This window comes from Taeniopygia guttata, chromosome 2, assembly GCF_048771995.1.
Source record: "Taeniopygia guttata chromosome 2, bTaeGut7.mat, whole genome shotgun sequence".
Lineage (NCBI taxonomy): Eukaryota > Metazoa > Chordata > Aves > Passeriformes > Estrildidae > Taeniopygia > Taeniopygia guttata.
Genome location: NC_133026.1, coordinates 40,667,942 through 40,684,905, shown reverse-complemented (window position 1 = coordinate 40,684,905; position 16,964 = coordinate 40,667,942). Strand labels below are relative to the sequence as shown.

The window sequence follows — 16,964 nt, the reverse complement described above, 5'->3', positions numbered from 1 at the left end:
ATGTCACCAGATATCTGATGGCATAAGATAATTTTGACCCAAGAACATTTGAAGTTCTCCAGGTTATAAATGATTGAGTAGCCACCTACAGTACTATAAAACTGCTAATCATACCCATTTAGGAGAAAAATCTGACAACAGCTGCCTACCTTCAGCCTTCTGATTGCTTTTTGAATGAATATACGTATTTTGAGATTGACTATTTCTATGATTGGGCGGACTCAGAAAGTGACTTTTAATCACCATAAAATGTAATTAATAACTTCAAAACATAACATTTCAAAATTGCTGGATGCTGCATCATTTCAGAATATGCAAATTTAACTTTTTCTCTGGTGCTTCTATGGCTCTGTTTAGAGCTATGCTAAGCATCATGGTACATTCCACAGGCAGGCAAGACATACTGTGATAAAAAATCCCAGATCAGAATAGCCAGAATCCTCACCTAGGGTGCTGATTTGGACTTCTAAAATCTTATTTGGACTGGAAATCCAGCTTTCATCCCCTATCTATACTGCCTTGGTAGCCATTCATCATGTGCTCATACAATAGGTACATTAGAAAGAAGCCTTCATGACTACAAGCAAAGCTAAACAAATTATCAATCTATTTGGTTTGACATACAGGAAGAAGATACCAGATAGCACTTCTTTACAAAAAGAAAGTCAGCTGGTTGTGTAATTAAGTATTCTATTGATAATTCTGCAAAGACAGGAGTCAGCATTTAACTGTGGTTCTAAATTCCTGGATTAACTTTAGCTTCACTCAAATCAGTGGAAGATCTCATGTATACTTTGATGGAGGTTTTAACCCACTGTCATTGACATGGTGAATTACACAACCTACAAATTAGATCATTAAAGAGTCCCTGAAATATGTTCCATAATTAAATACATTTTCACAAAGTAAGCCAATTTTCAAAAAATGCGAGTTTATCCATGACTTAGACTAATCTATATTTAGTGAGCTAGAAAAAATCATGTTATTATCTGCAAGAATGCACAAGGAACAGTGTGCCATCTTTCAGCATAAATATTTTGCCTTTTCCCATTGAATTCAGACAATATTATCTAAACATTTTTTGTGCATGACAACCTTGCAACCTTGAGGTAACACTACAATGTCACTTTTTTTGAAAGCTAACTTTTTATCACACAGTACCTGATTTCACTCAGTGGTATTATGGCACTAACAGAAATGCCAAGATATGATGGATTTCAAAGAAATTTGCAAGATGAAGAAGTTATTTTGCCTCCCCTACAAAGCACAGTGTTATGAATATTCTGTAGAAACAATGATCTGGGATTTTTTTTCCCTTTTTCTTTTGAAGCAGAAGACCGATTTGCAGCAGAATTGCAAATTTCTCTTCTTATTTGTTCTTTCAATACCTTTCTATATATAGCACTCTATTTCTTGGCTTTTGAAAAGAAAACTATTTGATTTGAGAATGTTTCAAGCTGAAGAGAATCTATGTAAGTATTCCCTGAGAGTAAACATGGAGCCCTGTCTATCTGTACTAACAATGAAATACATGGTAATAATAAGTTGCCCATTCTGTCTAAAATGTCTGACTACCCCATAAGGGCTTGTTCTATGCAAATATTTCTTCTAAAGCTCTTTTCACAGCTGCAGTTCAAGAAAGCTGCAGCTTTCAAGGAAGACACGTTTCTTCAGTTGCAGTTCCTACCCTTTGCTCTTCCAGCTGCTAAGTTTATTTTCTCCTGTTGCAAAATCTTTGTCAATTATTTAAACAGTTTCATAGAATAGTTTGGGTTGGAAGGGACCTTAAAGGCAATCTAGTCTCTCTCCAGATTTTTTACAAGACCCATACAGGTACTGAAAGACTGCAATAAGTTTCATTCCCAGGCTCTCCTAAGCATAGGCCTTGGCTTCTTTACCAAGTGTGTGCTTTTTGCTATAGGACATTTCTTATTACGCGAGTTTGATCCTGAATGGATAGCTCACTATTCCCAGCCATTTTTATTTACATATACCTACACAGAATGAACTAGTTTTTAGAGCAATGAAATGAACATCCTTCCTCACTGGCATTTCCTGCTGGAAAGAATGGACATAAAGGTGCCACTCTGCATCTTCCATAGCTGTGAGACTTCAGAGCTACAGAACAGACAGCAATTGCAAAGGACCAAAGGCAAGAAAATGCACATGAAAAGTAAGAGCAAAGGTTTCACCTGGCAAAGCCGACTCCTCTGCTGACTCCATTCGCATCTCTTAATATTCTGGTGGAAATGACATGTCCAAAGGGTTTCAGCATATTCTCCAGTTCCTGCTCATCCATGGACACGGGTAAATTTGAGATGTATAGATTTGTGGGATCTTGCTCTTGTTGCTGCGACAAAATAAGAGAAATAGCCTCAGTTAGGCTTAACAGAGTAGAATAGCTTATGGCTCATATAATAGGGCTAGTCAAAATAGGACCAAGCCAAAATTTCATAGCTGCATTAGAAGAAAAGCTGGGTAATCTTTTCATGATGGCAACATATTTGCCAAATTTCTGCAAACTCTCATGCATGTGCTTAATTCTGTGCGTGATTGCTCCTATTGAACTCAGTGACATTACTCATTTATAGAAAATTACTCTCATGAACAAGTGTTCTTGGATTTGTGTCCTAATTTAGCAAAGAGATTGTGAAGAAAACGTGATTTCCACAAATGTGCTAATGTTAAGATAAATAAAGAACAAAAATTCAACATATATTTTAAGCAGATGTTCTTTCCAGCCTGAACACTTCCCATTCAGCCTGTTCATCATGAAAAAGATTGGTTGAAAACACAGAACACTTTTCATAGCATCTTCTCCTGTTCTTTCCCCATCAAAAATGTTTTTCTTAATAATAAGATCTAACTGGGCTGGGGGCAGGAACGGGGAGTTCTGCAGTTCGACCTATGGTCCTGTGTGAGATAAGTCACATGTTTATTCTGAGACTAAATGAAAACATCTTATAAAACAAAGCCTGTAGCATGAATAATTGAAGAAACAAATTTGAAAGCAGCTTTCTTGTTCTATTTTAGCTGTTTAGGCTAAACTTTCCATTTTGGTAACTGCTCCAACTCCTGTCCTTGCTTGCTGGACTACTGCATAGAAACATGAAAGAGACATAGATGCCATATGTAAAATAAGTGTATTGAAGTAGTAAAAACCCCCTTGTCTACAGGCAACCACGTCTTGATTGTATTAAATCAATTTAGTTATGCCCTTGCAATATTTCATGGCTCTGTCCATTTTTATTGATACAAGCTTTACATAATATCTGATCACCTGCCAGTACAAGCCTGACTGGGATCAGGCATTACTATATAATTTCAGCTAATGTTAAATAAGCAAAAATATAAGATGCAATCATTATACTGTGCAGTAATCCAGACAACACCTTCTCTGAGAAAGTTCTCTGAAACAGAGTTTTTAATTCTTTTTATTACACATTTGAATAGGCAGAATTAATTTGTACTTGTTCAACATTGGGTTGATAACAGCGATACCCTTTTTTTGCTGCGTTGTCCTAAAATCAGATAAATAACCTTGCAGCAGCACTGCAACCTTGCACAGCTATGAAATTACACATAGTCCTGCAGCCATCTGCCCTGGTTTAACTAAAGTAGTTTCAAATTTCACTCCATTAAAATCGGGGAGGATGTGCCTTGTCAAACACAATCATGCATTCTGTTTCAAGAAGATGTATGAAGACAGGACAGAACCAAGATATCTGCTCCATCACTGCCTTTTACATTCAAGGCCTCAATATTAGAAAGATAAATTGCTTCAAGCTGTGATTCATAACACACCATTTTTGCAGGGACTACAATGACTAAAGCAAATCTAATATAGCTAAATACCAGAATCAGAAGCTGAAGAAAGTTTTTAGCTTCTCTTACCTCAGGCTCTAGGGAAATTTTAACCCTTTTGGATGAGCCACAAAAACCTGCAAATGGAGACCCCAAAAGGTCCAAAATCAGAAGGCATGTAATACTGTTGTACTGTTTAATGTGGATTCTGATCTCAGGGCTATGGATGCTTGTCCTCGGATGTACTGGCCAATGACCACCGCATTCTAGCTTTGCATCTCTAGACTCACTACCCAATGAAATAATACATTACTGTGCATGATGAATTCTTCACTGTTTTACAAAACAGAAATAAAAGACCAAAGTGGGCATGTTTTCAAGCTGCTGTCCATAAAAATATACCCAGTTATTACCATGTCCTTAAGTAAGGGGCAGAAGAGAGGAGAGGAACGTCACACACGTGAACACTGAACTTACTGCAAATTCAACTGAAGTTACAAACCTCAACTCTAGAAAAACCTCATTTCCCTTTCTAGTTATCGTTCCCTGCAGTCATCTTCCTTCCTCTCACATCAATTTACATTTATACATGTCCAAAAGCTAGTTCCTCTCCAGTAACCAAAAAACGCTAGTGAGAGGTCAGAACTGCTACAGTACTGACAATGGAAGGAAAATAATGCAAACAGTCCTGGAGGGAAGGTAGACAAGAAAAGAAAGGGGATATGAGCTTCAGATCACATTTTAGCTTCAGAAAAATCAAGGAAACAAAAATGCAAATAATTTTCTTTCTGTCTTTTTTTTTTTCTTTACATTTCACCTTTTCTGTAAGCAAATTATGTAAGTTTTATTGGTACTTCACTTCCCCCCTTATCCACCCTCCATACCCCAAAAACACACATAAAATGAAAGATGATGGAATTTGGAAACATCTTCATTGTTACTAAGTACTTTGAAAGGGTGAGCAATAGAGGCAGGTAAAGCAGAGGCATTCAAAAGCAAATCGAAACAGAAAGTTTTGCAATTCCAATTGACACAGTTCTTCAAAAATAATGCCATTATTATACAAACCTCTACCTATTGATTGGTTAAGGGCTTTGACTAATCCACCAATCAATGCTCAAAGACTCACATCTCTTGCTAATATTTAGAAAAAAATATGCTGATGAAATCCCTGTAGCCAAAGACCAGACTAATGTGGAAAAGTGGAGTTATGCATCAGTAACTTCACAACAGCCTCTGCTTTCACTGAAGCAACTCAGTCCCACAGCACATTAAAATGAGAACTCCTCCTTTGACTACTCAGTTTTCAAGCTGGGTCATACAAATAAAATAAATAAGAACCGTTGCCAATATGTCTCACTTCTGAACCAGGAACACATAAACCTTTTCACTGTGCTAGAGATTAAATGTCATTGTTTTAAATATCCGTGGAAAGTTAGCTACACTGTGAGGATGAATGAAAAACTAGCAGACCATAGTCACTCTTTCACAGGGATTTGCCAAGCCTATCTTTTATCAATGTGATAAATAAATACTGCAAACAGAGAGAGACAGATGAAGCCACTCACGCTACCTCTGCAACACAACAGTGTTTTCTAAGAAATGAAAAAAATCACATTATTTTTCCTTACTATACAAATATAGCATTTAGAGAAATGCCCCTTTCCTTTACAGGGAAATATCAGGCCACAGAAGCCATATATCACACAACTAAATGAAACAAGATGAAATCCCTTCACAGTAATGCAGCTGGGAGCTGAGACGGCTTTACAGGGGTGATGTGGAACCCAGCTGCCCTCTCACTGTGCAGCCAGAACCCACTGCCACCTACCCTCATGAGTTCCTATTTCTCAGGCGTGGTCCCACTCCCAGCCTCTGGTATTGAGGCTCCTTGTGCTCTTTTTCAGTTGTGCAGGGATCTCTGATGTTCAGTGTGTGCTGACACATGCCTCTCATTTTGCCCAAGCCTTTTCATCCGAGATTGTACAAGCTCTTGAGTGAGATATTCTCTTCCCCAGCCCTGTGCCACTGCTGAGCTTTTCACTGTCAAAGGTAAGTGCCCTGCTGTTCAAAATGTGCCTATTTGTTGACAAGATAAGCCTAACCAGAATCATAAGTCCAAGCACCCCATGAACTACTTGCCTTTCATAATCCTAACAGCTGACAGCTCAGTTTCTGCCTTTAGTGAAGGAACAGCTCCCAGGGTTGCAGGACTGATGGTGATGTTAGTGTCTGGATCAGACTCCCTATGGTTCATTTAATTCTCTCTAAGTCTTCTCACTAGACATTACAAAATGGTACTTCCCATCTCGGGCTACTAAAATCCCATTTATTATTGTCTCCAGTCCCAAAATACACTGACTGACCAGTCATTAGTGAGAGAGCTGAAAGTCTTTTGTTTGATACTGAAGGTCACTTCAGAACTGCATCTTCATCCTATGACCCCAACTCTCTGGGCAGGAACAAAAAGGGTGGGTAGCAGAAAGCCACATGCTCACCACAAACAACTCCAACAGCACCATGACTTGGATGCCCCACAGGAGACTTGGAGCCAGCACTGTGGAGCCACCAGCCAAGTAGAGCCTCGGCTTTGCTACCGAGTTCATAGGATCCTAGAATCACTAAGGTTGGAAGAGATCTCCAAGATCAAGTCCAATCGGTAACCTAACACAGCCAGGTCCACCACTAAACCATGTCCCTAAGCACTACATCTACATGTTTCTTAAAAACGTCAAGGGACAGTGATTCTACCACCTCCCTGAGCAGCCTGTTCCAATCCCTGACCATTCTTTCAATGAAGAAATTTACCCCTCTGGAGCACACAAGAGACACCCTGCTGGCCCTGCACCATGGGGGAGTGACACACCGGCTGATGCAGTCTTCCCAAAGCACACCTGTTCCTTGGATCTAGTCCCCCACGAGTGAGAAGGTCCTCCCCAGGGGGACCAGGGACAGCCACTGCACTGACTGCTGTCCTGCAGGTTCACAGGAGCAGGGAGCTGCTGGGAGCAGTGGAGCAGCACAGTTCCTCTGCCTTTCCCAGGCCCCATGCCAAACACAGATAAATAATAGGTACAACACCAGGCCAAGTTGCTGCTTCATGAAGAGAGTGGAGAAACAACTGTGCAGCCTGCAACTGTGCAGTCTGCAACCTGTGTGCCAGCTGCAGAAGAAGCATAATCAAGACATGCAAACTTGCAAGTGCAGTCTCAAGGCACTATCAAAAGCCTGCTCCTGGCTATCTTCACAGATGTTAATTTTAGCCAAGATCTCCCATTTGACAGCCCAAAGATTGTCTACATACAGTTTACACTTGCACTGCAGCCCCAAAGAAGCAGGGATAAACTTATCCAGTCAATTCCAACCCTAGGAAATCCTGGCACAGCCTCACACCTTAAGCTAAGCACATTCGGGGACCCTGGTGTGTGCCAGTCTGTGTGGGTACACTGAGTGCCAGAGAATGAGCCAACAACAAGAAGAAAAAAGAAATTAAGTCAATTTAAGCTACTCTCTCCAGAGAAGTGCATGGCTTTTTGCAATTCCCTTTGTTTCCACTGCAGCTTGTTCCACAATCATTGTATGAGCATAATACCTCAGCTCCTCTGGCCCTTGAGCTCCAGGGGTGTTAGCTGCATGCATTTGTTGCAGTTGGGCCATTCTGGCCCAAAGTGGTCAAAACAGCACCTAGGAAGGCTTAAAATCGTGACGATTTAATTTTTTTTTTAATGCCAATTTGAAAGAAAAAATCCAATCTTAAAATTTGAAGGTTTAAAATTGTGAATACTGCAAACTAGCAGTAGGTCAAACCCATGGTTTTTATTAGCTCAGACCAGCTCCAGTGGTCAGCAGAGCAGGCGTCCTGCTGCAAGGCTCTGGAGTTCAGCAGTCAGGAGCAGTTGTACTGGGGAAACAGCCAGAAATTTTGTTACTGCCTTTAAGCAAGAACTGGGCCAGTCATTCAGCTCCCAAGGTCTGTGCCAAGGAAGCAAAAGAAGTTTATAAAGCAGAGGATTTGAAGTACACTACACCAACGGCATTTCAAATAAAAAGAAAGGAAAAAACCAAAACCAACCCTAGTGGGGCGTGTGCTACAACTCCAAGCTTGCTGTTTGCTTTGCTGGGCCCTCCCAGACACTTTTGAAAGGAAGGACAATGTTCAGATGGGATTTTCCCTCCCATCTTGAGATAATCTTTGGAAGCAATGCGTGAAAAGCTGAAAGAACAATTCCTTCTTGTGCGAGCTGAGGCTAAAGCTCCTTACACAGTACATTTAGTAATGCATTCTTTCAAGACACGTGTAGGGAGGGGCAGACGCTTTTGGCGTTGTTTGTTGTTTCCCAAAAGGAACTCAAAACTCTTCTAATCTGTGATCTCAGTAGGACTGGAAACTGAGTATGTTTGGTTTATCTGGAGACCTTATGTACCAATTCCTTTTATTGAACCTAATGTATTTCTCCTTAGATCAGCTTGCCCTAGGAAACCAAGCACTGATTATGAGTTCAAATTATTTCTTTTTCCATCTTCCAAACTTATTCTGAGAATTTAAATTTGCATGTGGATCAATATGAGATTATGAACTCCTCCTTTAAAAGATATAATCAATATTTATACTAATAGATCATATGCTTTTCTTGTCCTTAATAAATTGAATTTTCATTATACTCATTTTGACACATGTAAGTATTTCAGTTCACCTTTAGAAACATAGTTCTATCTTTTTATATGCAGGTTCAAAACACCCTTTAAGCAGTATTTTCCCAAAATTAGTTAATCTCTGCCGTATGGCTACTACCCAGATCTTCAGCCTATGCACTGAACTTCTTGTCTCCTTTAAAGATCTAGGTTGAACTTCTGTATCCCCTCAAGATAAAAATAGTCATGTTTTTTATAGAAAAAGCCATTTACGTGGATCCATATGTATGAAACCAGATCATTTATATGGAAACATTTCTGTGTCATTTCATATGTTTTCCAGTGTTCGTTCAGTGTTTTGAAAACTGCAGTTGTATGGCAGCATCAGTCTCCTCCTCAGTTTATTAAATTATTTCTAAACAGGAGTTTTTATAGCCACTAAGCTTAAATTAAATTTAGAGGAAGCATGTAATATTTACCCTCACTAGATTCACATTCAATAATTCTTCTTGTTGTTTTATTTTGTAATATTCACATTTTTAGTCCTGCAGATCATGAGAACTTTTCAGGACATCTGAAACAGACATTCATTTAAAAGCTGATCTTATGCACATTTGGTTGCATTCACCAACCAAAATTTGGAATAAAAACTTTCCCCCCAGTTTTCTATTGTTACTCAATTTAGTCCTGCTGCTTTTTCATACTAACATAGCATATTTTTTCACATGTGCAAAGGATGCCTGGTTTCAGACAGAGTAAGTTACTGAATTTATAATCCTGATGTTTAACTTCAGCTCTAATACCTAATGTCTTCAAGGAACATTTAGAGATGTTCTCTCTTCACTGACCTATTCAGGCATGGCCAGATGCTCCTAACTTACTTAATCACTGTTAGACAGGATGAATATGGGCTAGTAATGTGCAAGTTAAAAGAAAGTCACCCCAAACTTCACCACCTCCTGGTATCAGAGAGGTGACAGCAGTAAATCCTTTTTCTCCTTCTCAGAGAGGATGGGAAGGAAGGGTGTGGTGTAGGGGTTGGGGATGGGGATCTTGCCTGTGTACCTGAACGTAGTGCCTTCCCAATCAATAAAGATACACTGATACCAATTAAGTGACAGCAGTCCTGCTTTCAAAGACTTTTTACATTACATTACATATTTGTTGCATAAAAAGAAGGAACAAACTAAAATACTCTCATGAAACCATTGCTATAGCAATGGTCCAGATGATGCAGCCTTCCAGATTTGCCAGTGACATATTTTGAGCCATCATTGCAATAACATGAAGTGAACAAAATGAATGAAGTGCAGCTGCCAGGGTTCCCTTTGACTTTTTCCTTGCTTATTTGCTTTCCTTTGTGTGGGCACATTTTTAACAACATAGAAAGCTAAATCAATGGCCAGTTAACTATTGATGCCTGGCTAGTTTCATTCTCTTATTGAGGACCACACCAAAAGGCTTACAGTGCTGCACAGAAAGCCTAAACTTCACATGGATTTTATTAGTGTACAATATATTAATAATATAACAGATACAGTTGAAGGAAACTGCTAAAAGTAATGCAGACCTCCTTGTCAAGAGTATTTCTGAAGCTCTTTTACAGAATCTTGGAATTGTTTAAGTTGGAAAAGACCTTTATAATCACTGAGTCCATCCCTTAACCCAGCAATGCCAAGTCTGTCATTAAACCATGTCCCTACCTAATACACGTACTTGTCTTTTAAATCCCTCCAGAGATGGCAACTCCACCACTTCCCTGGGCGGCCTGTTCCAGTGTTTGACAATCCTTATGGTGAAATTTTTTTTCCTAGTATTTAATCAGAACCGCTCCTGGTGCAACTTGAGGAAATTTTCTCTTGTCCTATCACTTGTTTCCTGGAAGACTGACGAGGCTACAACCTCCTTTCAGGCAGTTGTGGAGAATGATAAGGTTTCAGCTGAGCCTCTCTTTCTCCAGGCTGAATAAACCCTGCTCCTTCAGTTGATCTTCATAGGACTTGTGTTCCAGAACCTTCACCAGCTTCATGGCCCTTCTCTGAACCCCCTCCAGCCCCTCAATGTCTTTATTGCAGTGAGGGGCCAAAAACTGAACACAGGATTTGAGTTGTGGCCTCACCAGTGCTGAGTACAGGGGGACTATACTCACTGCCCTGGTCCTGCTGGCCACACTGTTGCTGGTATAAGCCAGGAAGCCATTGGTTTTCTTGGCCACCTGGACACACACTGGCTCATGTTTAGCTGGCTGTCAAGCAACACCCCCAAGTCCTTTTCCACCACTCAGCTTTCCAGCTACTCCTCACCATGTCTGCAGTGTTCTATGGGGTTGTTGTGACCCAAGTGCAGGACCCAGCATTTCACCTTGTTGCACCTCACACAATTGGTCTTTTCCCATCATTCCAGCCTGTTCAGATCCCTCTGTAGAGCCTCCCTACCCTCCAGCAAATCAAAACTCCCGCTCAACTTAGTGTCATCTGCAAACTGAGGGTACACTTGATCCCCTCATCCAGATAATTTATAAAGAAATTAAACAGGACTGGCCCCAACACTGATCCCTGGGGAACAACACTTGTGACCAGCTGCCAACTGGATGCAACTCCATCCACCACCTTGCCCTGGTCCTGGCCATCCAGGACAGTTTTTATCGAGTGAAAACACATTCATCCAAACCATGAGCAGCCAGTTTCTCCCAGAGAATGCTGTGGGAAATGGTGTCAAAGGCTGCAGTAAAGTCTAGGTAAACAACATCCACAGTCTTTTCCTCATCCACTAAGTTTGCCACTTTATCATAGAAGGAGACCAGGCTGGTCAACCAGGACCTGCCTTTCAAAAACCCATCCTGACTGTGCCTGATGCCCCTGATATCCTGGATGTGCTGCAGGATTGTGCTCAAGATGATCTGCTCCAAAACCTTCCCTGGCACCAAGGCCAGGCTGACAGACCTGTAGCTCCCCAGATATTGCTGTCCCTATAGATGGTGTTGCAATTACTAACTTCCAGTCAGCCACAACCTTTCTGCTGGAAAATGACTGAAAGTGGCTCGATGAGCACTATGTCATCTCCCTCAGTATCCTTGGGTGGATCCCATCTGGTCTCATGAACTTGTATAACAGAACACTAACCATTTCCCCTGGGAATATGTGGGCTTCATTCTGATCCCATCCCCATCTTTCAGCTCACCTGAACAACTGCTGGTCTTATTATTAAGGGCTGAGACAAAGAAGGCATTAAGTACATCAGCCTTGTCCTCATTTTTTGTCACTGTTTCCCTCTACATCCAATAATGTATGGAAATTTTCCTTAGCTCTCCTTTTATTGCTGATGTATTTACAGAAGCAATTTTTATTTTCTTTTCATGGCATAGTCAGATTACCTTCTAGTCAGGTTTTCAATCCCAACATGTTTTTTGGGGAAGAAGCCCAAATTATTACATGACCATTCTCAGGTGCTTCTGAGGTTTCTAACACATCAATAAACCCTGTGTTCTTGCTCCGGCATGGATGTCCATCCCCTATCTCTGCTGAGACAGAAGATCTCACTAGCACACTGTCCCTCACACATTGGCATGATGTCCCCAGGCTTATCTCTACTGAGCCTGGCTTTATCCCTTTTCCACTTTAAATTTTTGCATTAGGCATTGTCAGAAGCATGAGCTATCTCCTCAACCAAGACTGCCTAAACACGGATGGTTTCACAGGGAAAATACTGAAGAACGGAGGACATTCAGTTATTCAAAGCAGCTTATTTTGTCTTAGGTACCTTCAAAAGAACCTCTGTGTTGTTTGATGGTCTTCCAAAGGCTCCAATACACAAAGATTTAACATCCTGAGATGTTAAATCTCACACACTGACAGATCAACTTCACAGTAGTTGTGTTTTAGACTTAGTGCTGACTACATGTTTCATAAATTATCTTTCTTCTGTGCCCAGCCCTTCCTGATGTTTACACTACACTACGGTTCAAAATTTATCAAGTATGGTATTTCCAAAGAGTCACAGGAGGTTTGGCCCCAGTATAATTATGCAACCACTATATAGCAATAATTAAGCCAAATCCATCAAACATTATAAATACAGTTAAAACTAAACCTACAGCATCCATTTTCTGTATAAGCTTGATTGTCATTAAATCATGTCAAAAGTCTGTTAACAAGGTCACTTTCTGAAAAGACACAGTGGTTTTGCACATGGACACAGGAAGCACTCATAAGTGCTATTCTGAAGAAATGCATTTTGCCAATGATTTTTATTCACATACGTAAATTTAAGCACTACTGAACTTTATAATGACCCAAGAAAAGAACTTCTGCCATTTGACATTCTTTTTCCGGAGTCATCTAATCAGAAAATATGTGACTTGGGCACCCAGCATGACTGGGCCATCACTGAAACACCCTGCAGTTACTCCTTAAACAAGGCATAGGCTAAAACTTGCCCTACCAAATTTTGTCCAAGAATTGCAAACAAGCAAAATCCTAAACTCCATGACCTATGAAGAGAAAAAACAAAAATTATTGTTGGAAATTATTTGTCACAAATGCCTGTATCAGCTCCACAATGGAGTATTATTTGTAAGTACTGTTTTAATTAAAACCATGAACTTTAAATGAGTTCACAGTTTATATATGCTCAGAATTTCTTCTCTCTGTGCAAACCATCAGAGTGCTGTGTCTGCTGTGTAAGCTGGACTCAGCTTTCTGTTAATTAAGTTTGTTCATGGACAGCACAGCATTTGCTAAAGCTAAATATTGTTGGAACTGAATTGTTACTGGTCAGTCCAGCACAGAGCTGCTGCAGAACCTTTCGTCATGCAATTCACCTGCCAATGGTGATTTGATTTGTCCTTTGTCTTCTGTGGGAAATATGGGCTTGAGTCACTGTGCTTGCAGCCTTCAGATTCTATAAGATACATGGTACCTCCCTTCACTTCCACAGAATACAGTTGCAACCAGAACTATCAAAGACTGATATAAAAACCTCTTATTCATACTTTTTCTATTACAAGATGAGATTTTTTTTCAATTCCTTACTTCTTAGTCTTCCTAGAAACAAATATCCATCTTCCAGCTTGCACAGTACAGTGCAGCCAAAAGGCAGATCAACTCAGAAAAAATCATTCTGCTATTCTAACTTTGAATAGGTTCAGTTGTCTCCATATTCTATTTCACACTCTTTTAGTGACTAGCTTGCTATTTTTATTGCAGTTAAGTAAGAATCAATTAATTACCTCAGATGATCTGATCACTGTCTATAGCAATTTCTGAAAGTGCTACACTAACCCCTACCCATGAACCTGAACTCAGAAATTCACTTATAACCTCTGGAAGCAAAAGGCTATTTTGCCAGATGAGCTGCAGACTAAGTTGAACACCTTATCTATTTATTTTGATTTTCATCAATGATATGCTGGTCAATTTATGACAGTTTCCTACTGCCCACTGGACAAAATTGCCTTAAGTATGTTTCTTTATGCTATACTGAGCTAATGACATGCTGATTGATGTATATTTTGCAGGATTCTCTTACTGGTATTTAGACTAGAGTCGAGTCCTTTTTCCCTGCAGAGAGCTGATAAATCATGGAACTTAACTCTGCTATTCGCTTTCTCCCAGATCTGTGTTTTACATGATACTGTCCAACAGAAAGGGTGCATTTGTGATTTGTAACAGAGAGCAAAGAGGTCATGGAAGAGTTTACTTGCTTTGCAGAGGACACAGCATGAAATCAGACCACAGTGTAAACTTTCCACTATCAATAAGGGAGGAAAGAAAATTAATTCGACCTAAATTTCCATATGCACTAAATCAATAACATTACATTAACAGCTTCATTTAAAGTGCTCTTAAAAAAAGAACTTAAAAGTATGCACTGAAACATCCCATTTTTAATTGATTCTTGTGATTATTATTTGTAACTGAAAAATATGATACCGCAAATAATAAGTATTTAGTAGCACTGCTTGATTCAGGTCTCCAAAAAATATCTGCAGTGCCAGTGACACTAATTAGTTGAAATGCTTTTTTTTTGTGTATGTAAAATGCTCAGTGAAAAAAAAAAATCTGATTGCAATAATATATGAAAAAGAAATTCACAATTATTTTTGCTCTGATTAAAATCATACTTCCACACACCTGACATAAGCACCAAGCATTTCCAGATGAAACCGTGGTTATGTTGAGGCAAGAATTCTACAGTTCTACTTTGCATAAGCTGAAATACCAAGGGTTATGATAATCAATAATCAGAAGCTGGGTTTTTGCACACAGGAATGCAGATTCTAGAAATGGTTCAAATTATTACATAATTTTTAGATCTTGCTTTTTTAGTCTACATTTGTCAAGATGGCAACTCTCAGGAGTGGTGAGTCCTGGAGCTGACTGGGCTGTTCCACTTCCTTACCTCAAAGTATAAAGCAGAATATCTATGTTCTCACGACAGTAACATTCGACCAAAACGATTGAAAAGTGGCAGTGGAAACAAATGTTTTTCTCCCTAATCTGTGTCAGGATACAGTACCACTTGCTCAGTGCAGAGGTCAGAGTGCAGTGTCATTGTAGAGGACAAAACTGGGTTCCTCAAACTGTAGATAAAAAGTCTTTAGGTCAACCTGTGCATTAGCCTCTCCTGTGTAACTGTGGAGACTGTAGCAGGTGTTAGAGCAGAGGTTGGATGCTCCTTCCTCGGCAAAGGAAGCAATGAGACTTCTTAAACAACAGGAGTATGGCAAAGATGAGGGCTTTGCTGTCTGATCATCCAGAGGCTATAGGATGGCATAATGGAGCAGCAGAGCCACAGGTTAGAGATTTGGTCATGCACACATAACCTGTATTTGACCATGGTGGCTTTAGGACTTTCTGTCCACTATTTTTAGCAGCTGTTCTTTCCAAGGACAGACTATTTGCTCTGTCATGGCCTGATCTTTCTCTAACTGAATGCTACAGAAAAATTCTTTGTTTTAGTTTGCAGCATCAGGATCTGTGCTTGGAAAATATTTTCAGAATTGCATTCAGTTTAATAAAGGTGCAAACAGCTCAGTGAATACATTTCTTCTGATGATTATCATGCATTTATTGTTTTCCTTTAATATTTCATTTCAAAGCTGCCAGAAATATGAAGATAAAATAGATTTGCACACAGGGTTAAATTACCAATGTTGCATCCACCTGTAGATCAGTAGGAACTCATGTGTTTCTCTTGAGAAGCTTCTCTAGATTTGAGGCTAAGTCTGAGGAATCTAAGGAAACTCAGATTTCTTCATTTAAAGTTCAAAGACTTAACATTTAACTGTCTACACTTGGACTGGAAAAAGACCATAGCTATTAACAGTAGTAAATTATCAGCACTGGGACAGCATTAAAAGCTTTAAGGGGACTTTTTGGGACAGTAAAAGGCTTTTTAATATTTGACCTACTGACCCAAAGGTGAATTCAAGCAATGCATAGGTCCCATGTGATTGCCTGAGAAGAAAACGGAAGGCTTTCTTTTGTCATGTTTTGTGTTACTTCCTATAAACCATAAATGAAGTCAGAATTTTCTAGTCTGGGAATTCCTGTTGGGATAAAGGTTGAGGCCTACTTAGCCTGAGTCCATACAAACTGCTAGAGAACAGTTATTCATCTTGATGCACATGCCAGAAATAGAAACCTACTAGTCCTTGAGGATACATCAATTTTCAGGGAGTCTGGATACTTTTAGCTACTACAGAAACCTAAGGAAAAAAAATCTACATAGAAACTGCTTAAGGAAACCAAAATCCATTGTAAAACATGCCTTGACAGTTTTATTTTGAGAAATCTGTATTTAACACAGACAAAAATACCATTTCCATTTAAGATCAGGCTCAGCTCACAAAATATACACTGCAGAAATACTTGTACTATATCTAAGTGCATCAGATATAAAAAGGCAACCAAGTCATGTTTCAAATGTGACAAGGGATAGTTATCATTCAGAAACACGACAGATGCAACACTACCACATTTTCCGTATTTGTGGAATTTCCAAAGCTGAGTCAGCATGTCCCAGCAGAGGGTTAGCAAGAAGGCCTTGAAATAATCAGTTTCCACTCCCACAGAAGAAAATGAGGAAATAGTATGAGTAACAGAGGAAAATGAAACTTTCATTTATTTAAAGCATAACATACTAAAAATAGAACAAAAAAGCAGGGTTGAATTGCTGTGATTAACACTGCTGAATCCCATTGCATGACACAGTCCTGAACTGCTGAGCTGTCTGTGCTTTCCTCAGCACCCATCAGAGCAGGTCTTGCTCTATGTGATGAGATTGCCCTGGTAAATGAAGTTGAGATTAGTGGCCAACGTCAGGAAAGAAACATGCAAGGGTTAATGATGGGGTTAAAATCCTGCCTCTTTGCCAAATGGAGCAGGCATGGATGGCCCCATGGTGTCCAGGCTGGATTCTCAGCACTTCTGGCACAGTCTGTCTGGATTTTTCCTGCCAGGGAAGTCCACTGCTTCAGTCAATGTCATGTCCGTGCACAGCAATGCCAGGAAACAAATCAATAATCC

General features: G+C 39.7%; 1 protein-coding gene across 13 annotated transcripts in view; it reads right to left on the bottom strand.

The window, feature by feature from the left end:
- RBMS3 (RNA binding motif single stranded interacting protein 3) overlaps positions 1-16,964 on the bottom strand; it is a 757,514-nt gene that overhangs the window by 150,309 nt on the left and 590,241 nt on the right. For all 13 annotated transcript variants that reach the window (XM_072925744.1, XM_072925745.1, XM_072925748.1 and 10 more), the window contains one exon: positions 2,193-2,350. In XM_072925744.1, coding sequence (XP_072781845.1) covers positions 2,193-2,350 — 158 coding nt within the window. The remainder of the gene's footprint in view (positions 1-2,192; positions 2,351-16,964) is intronic.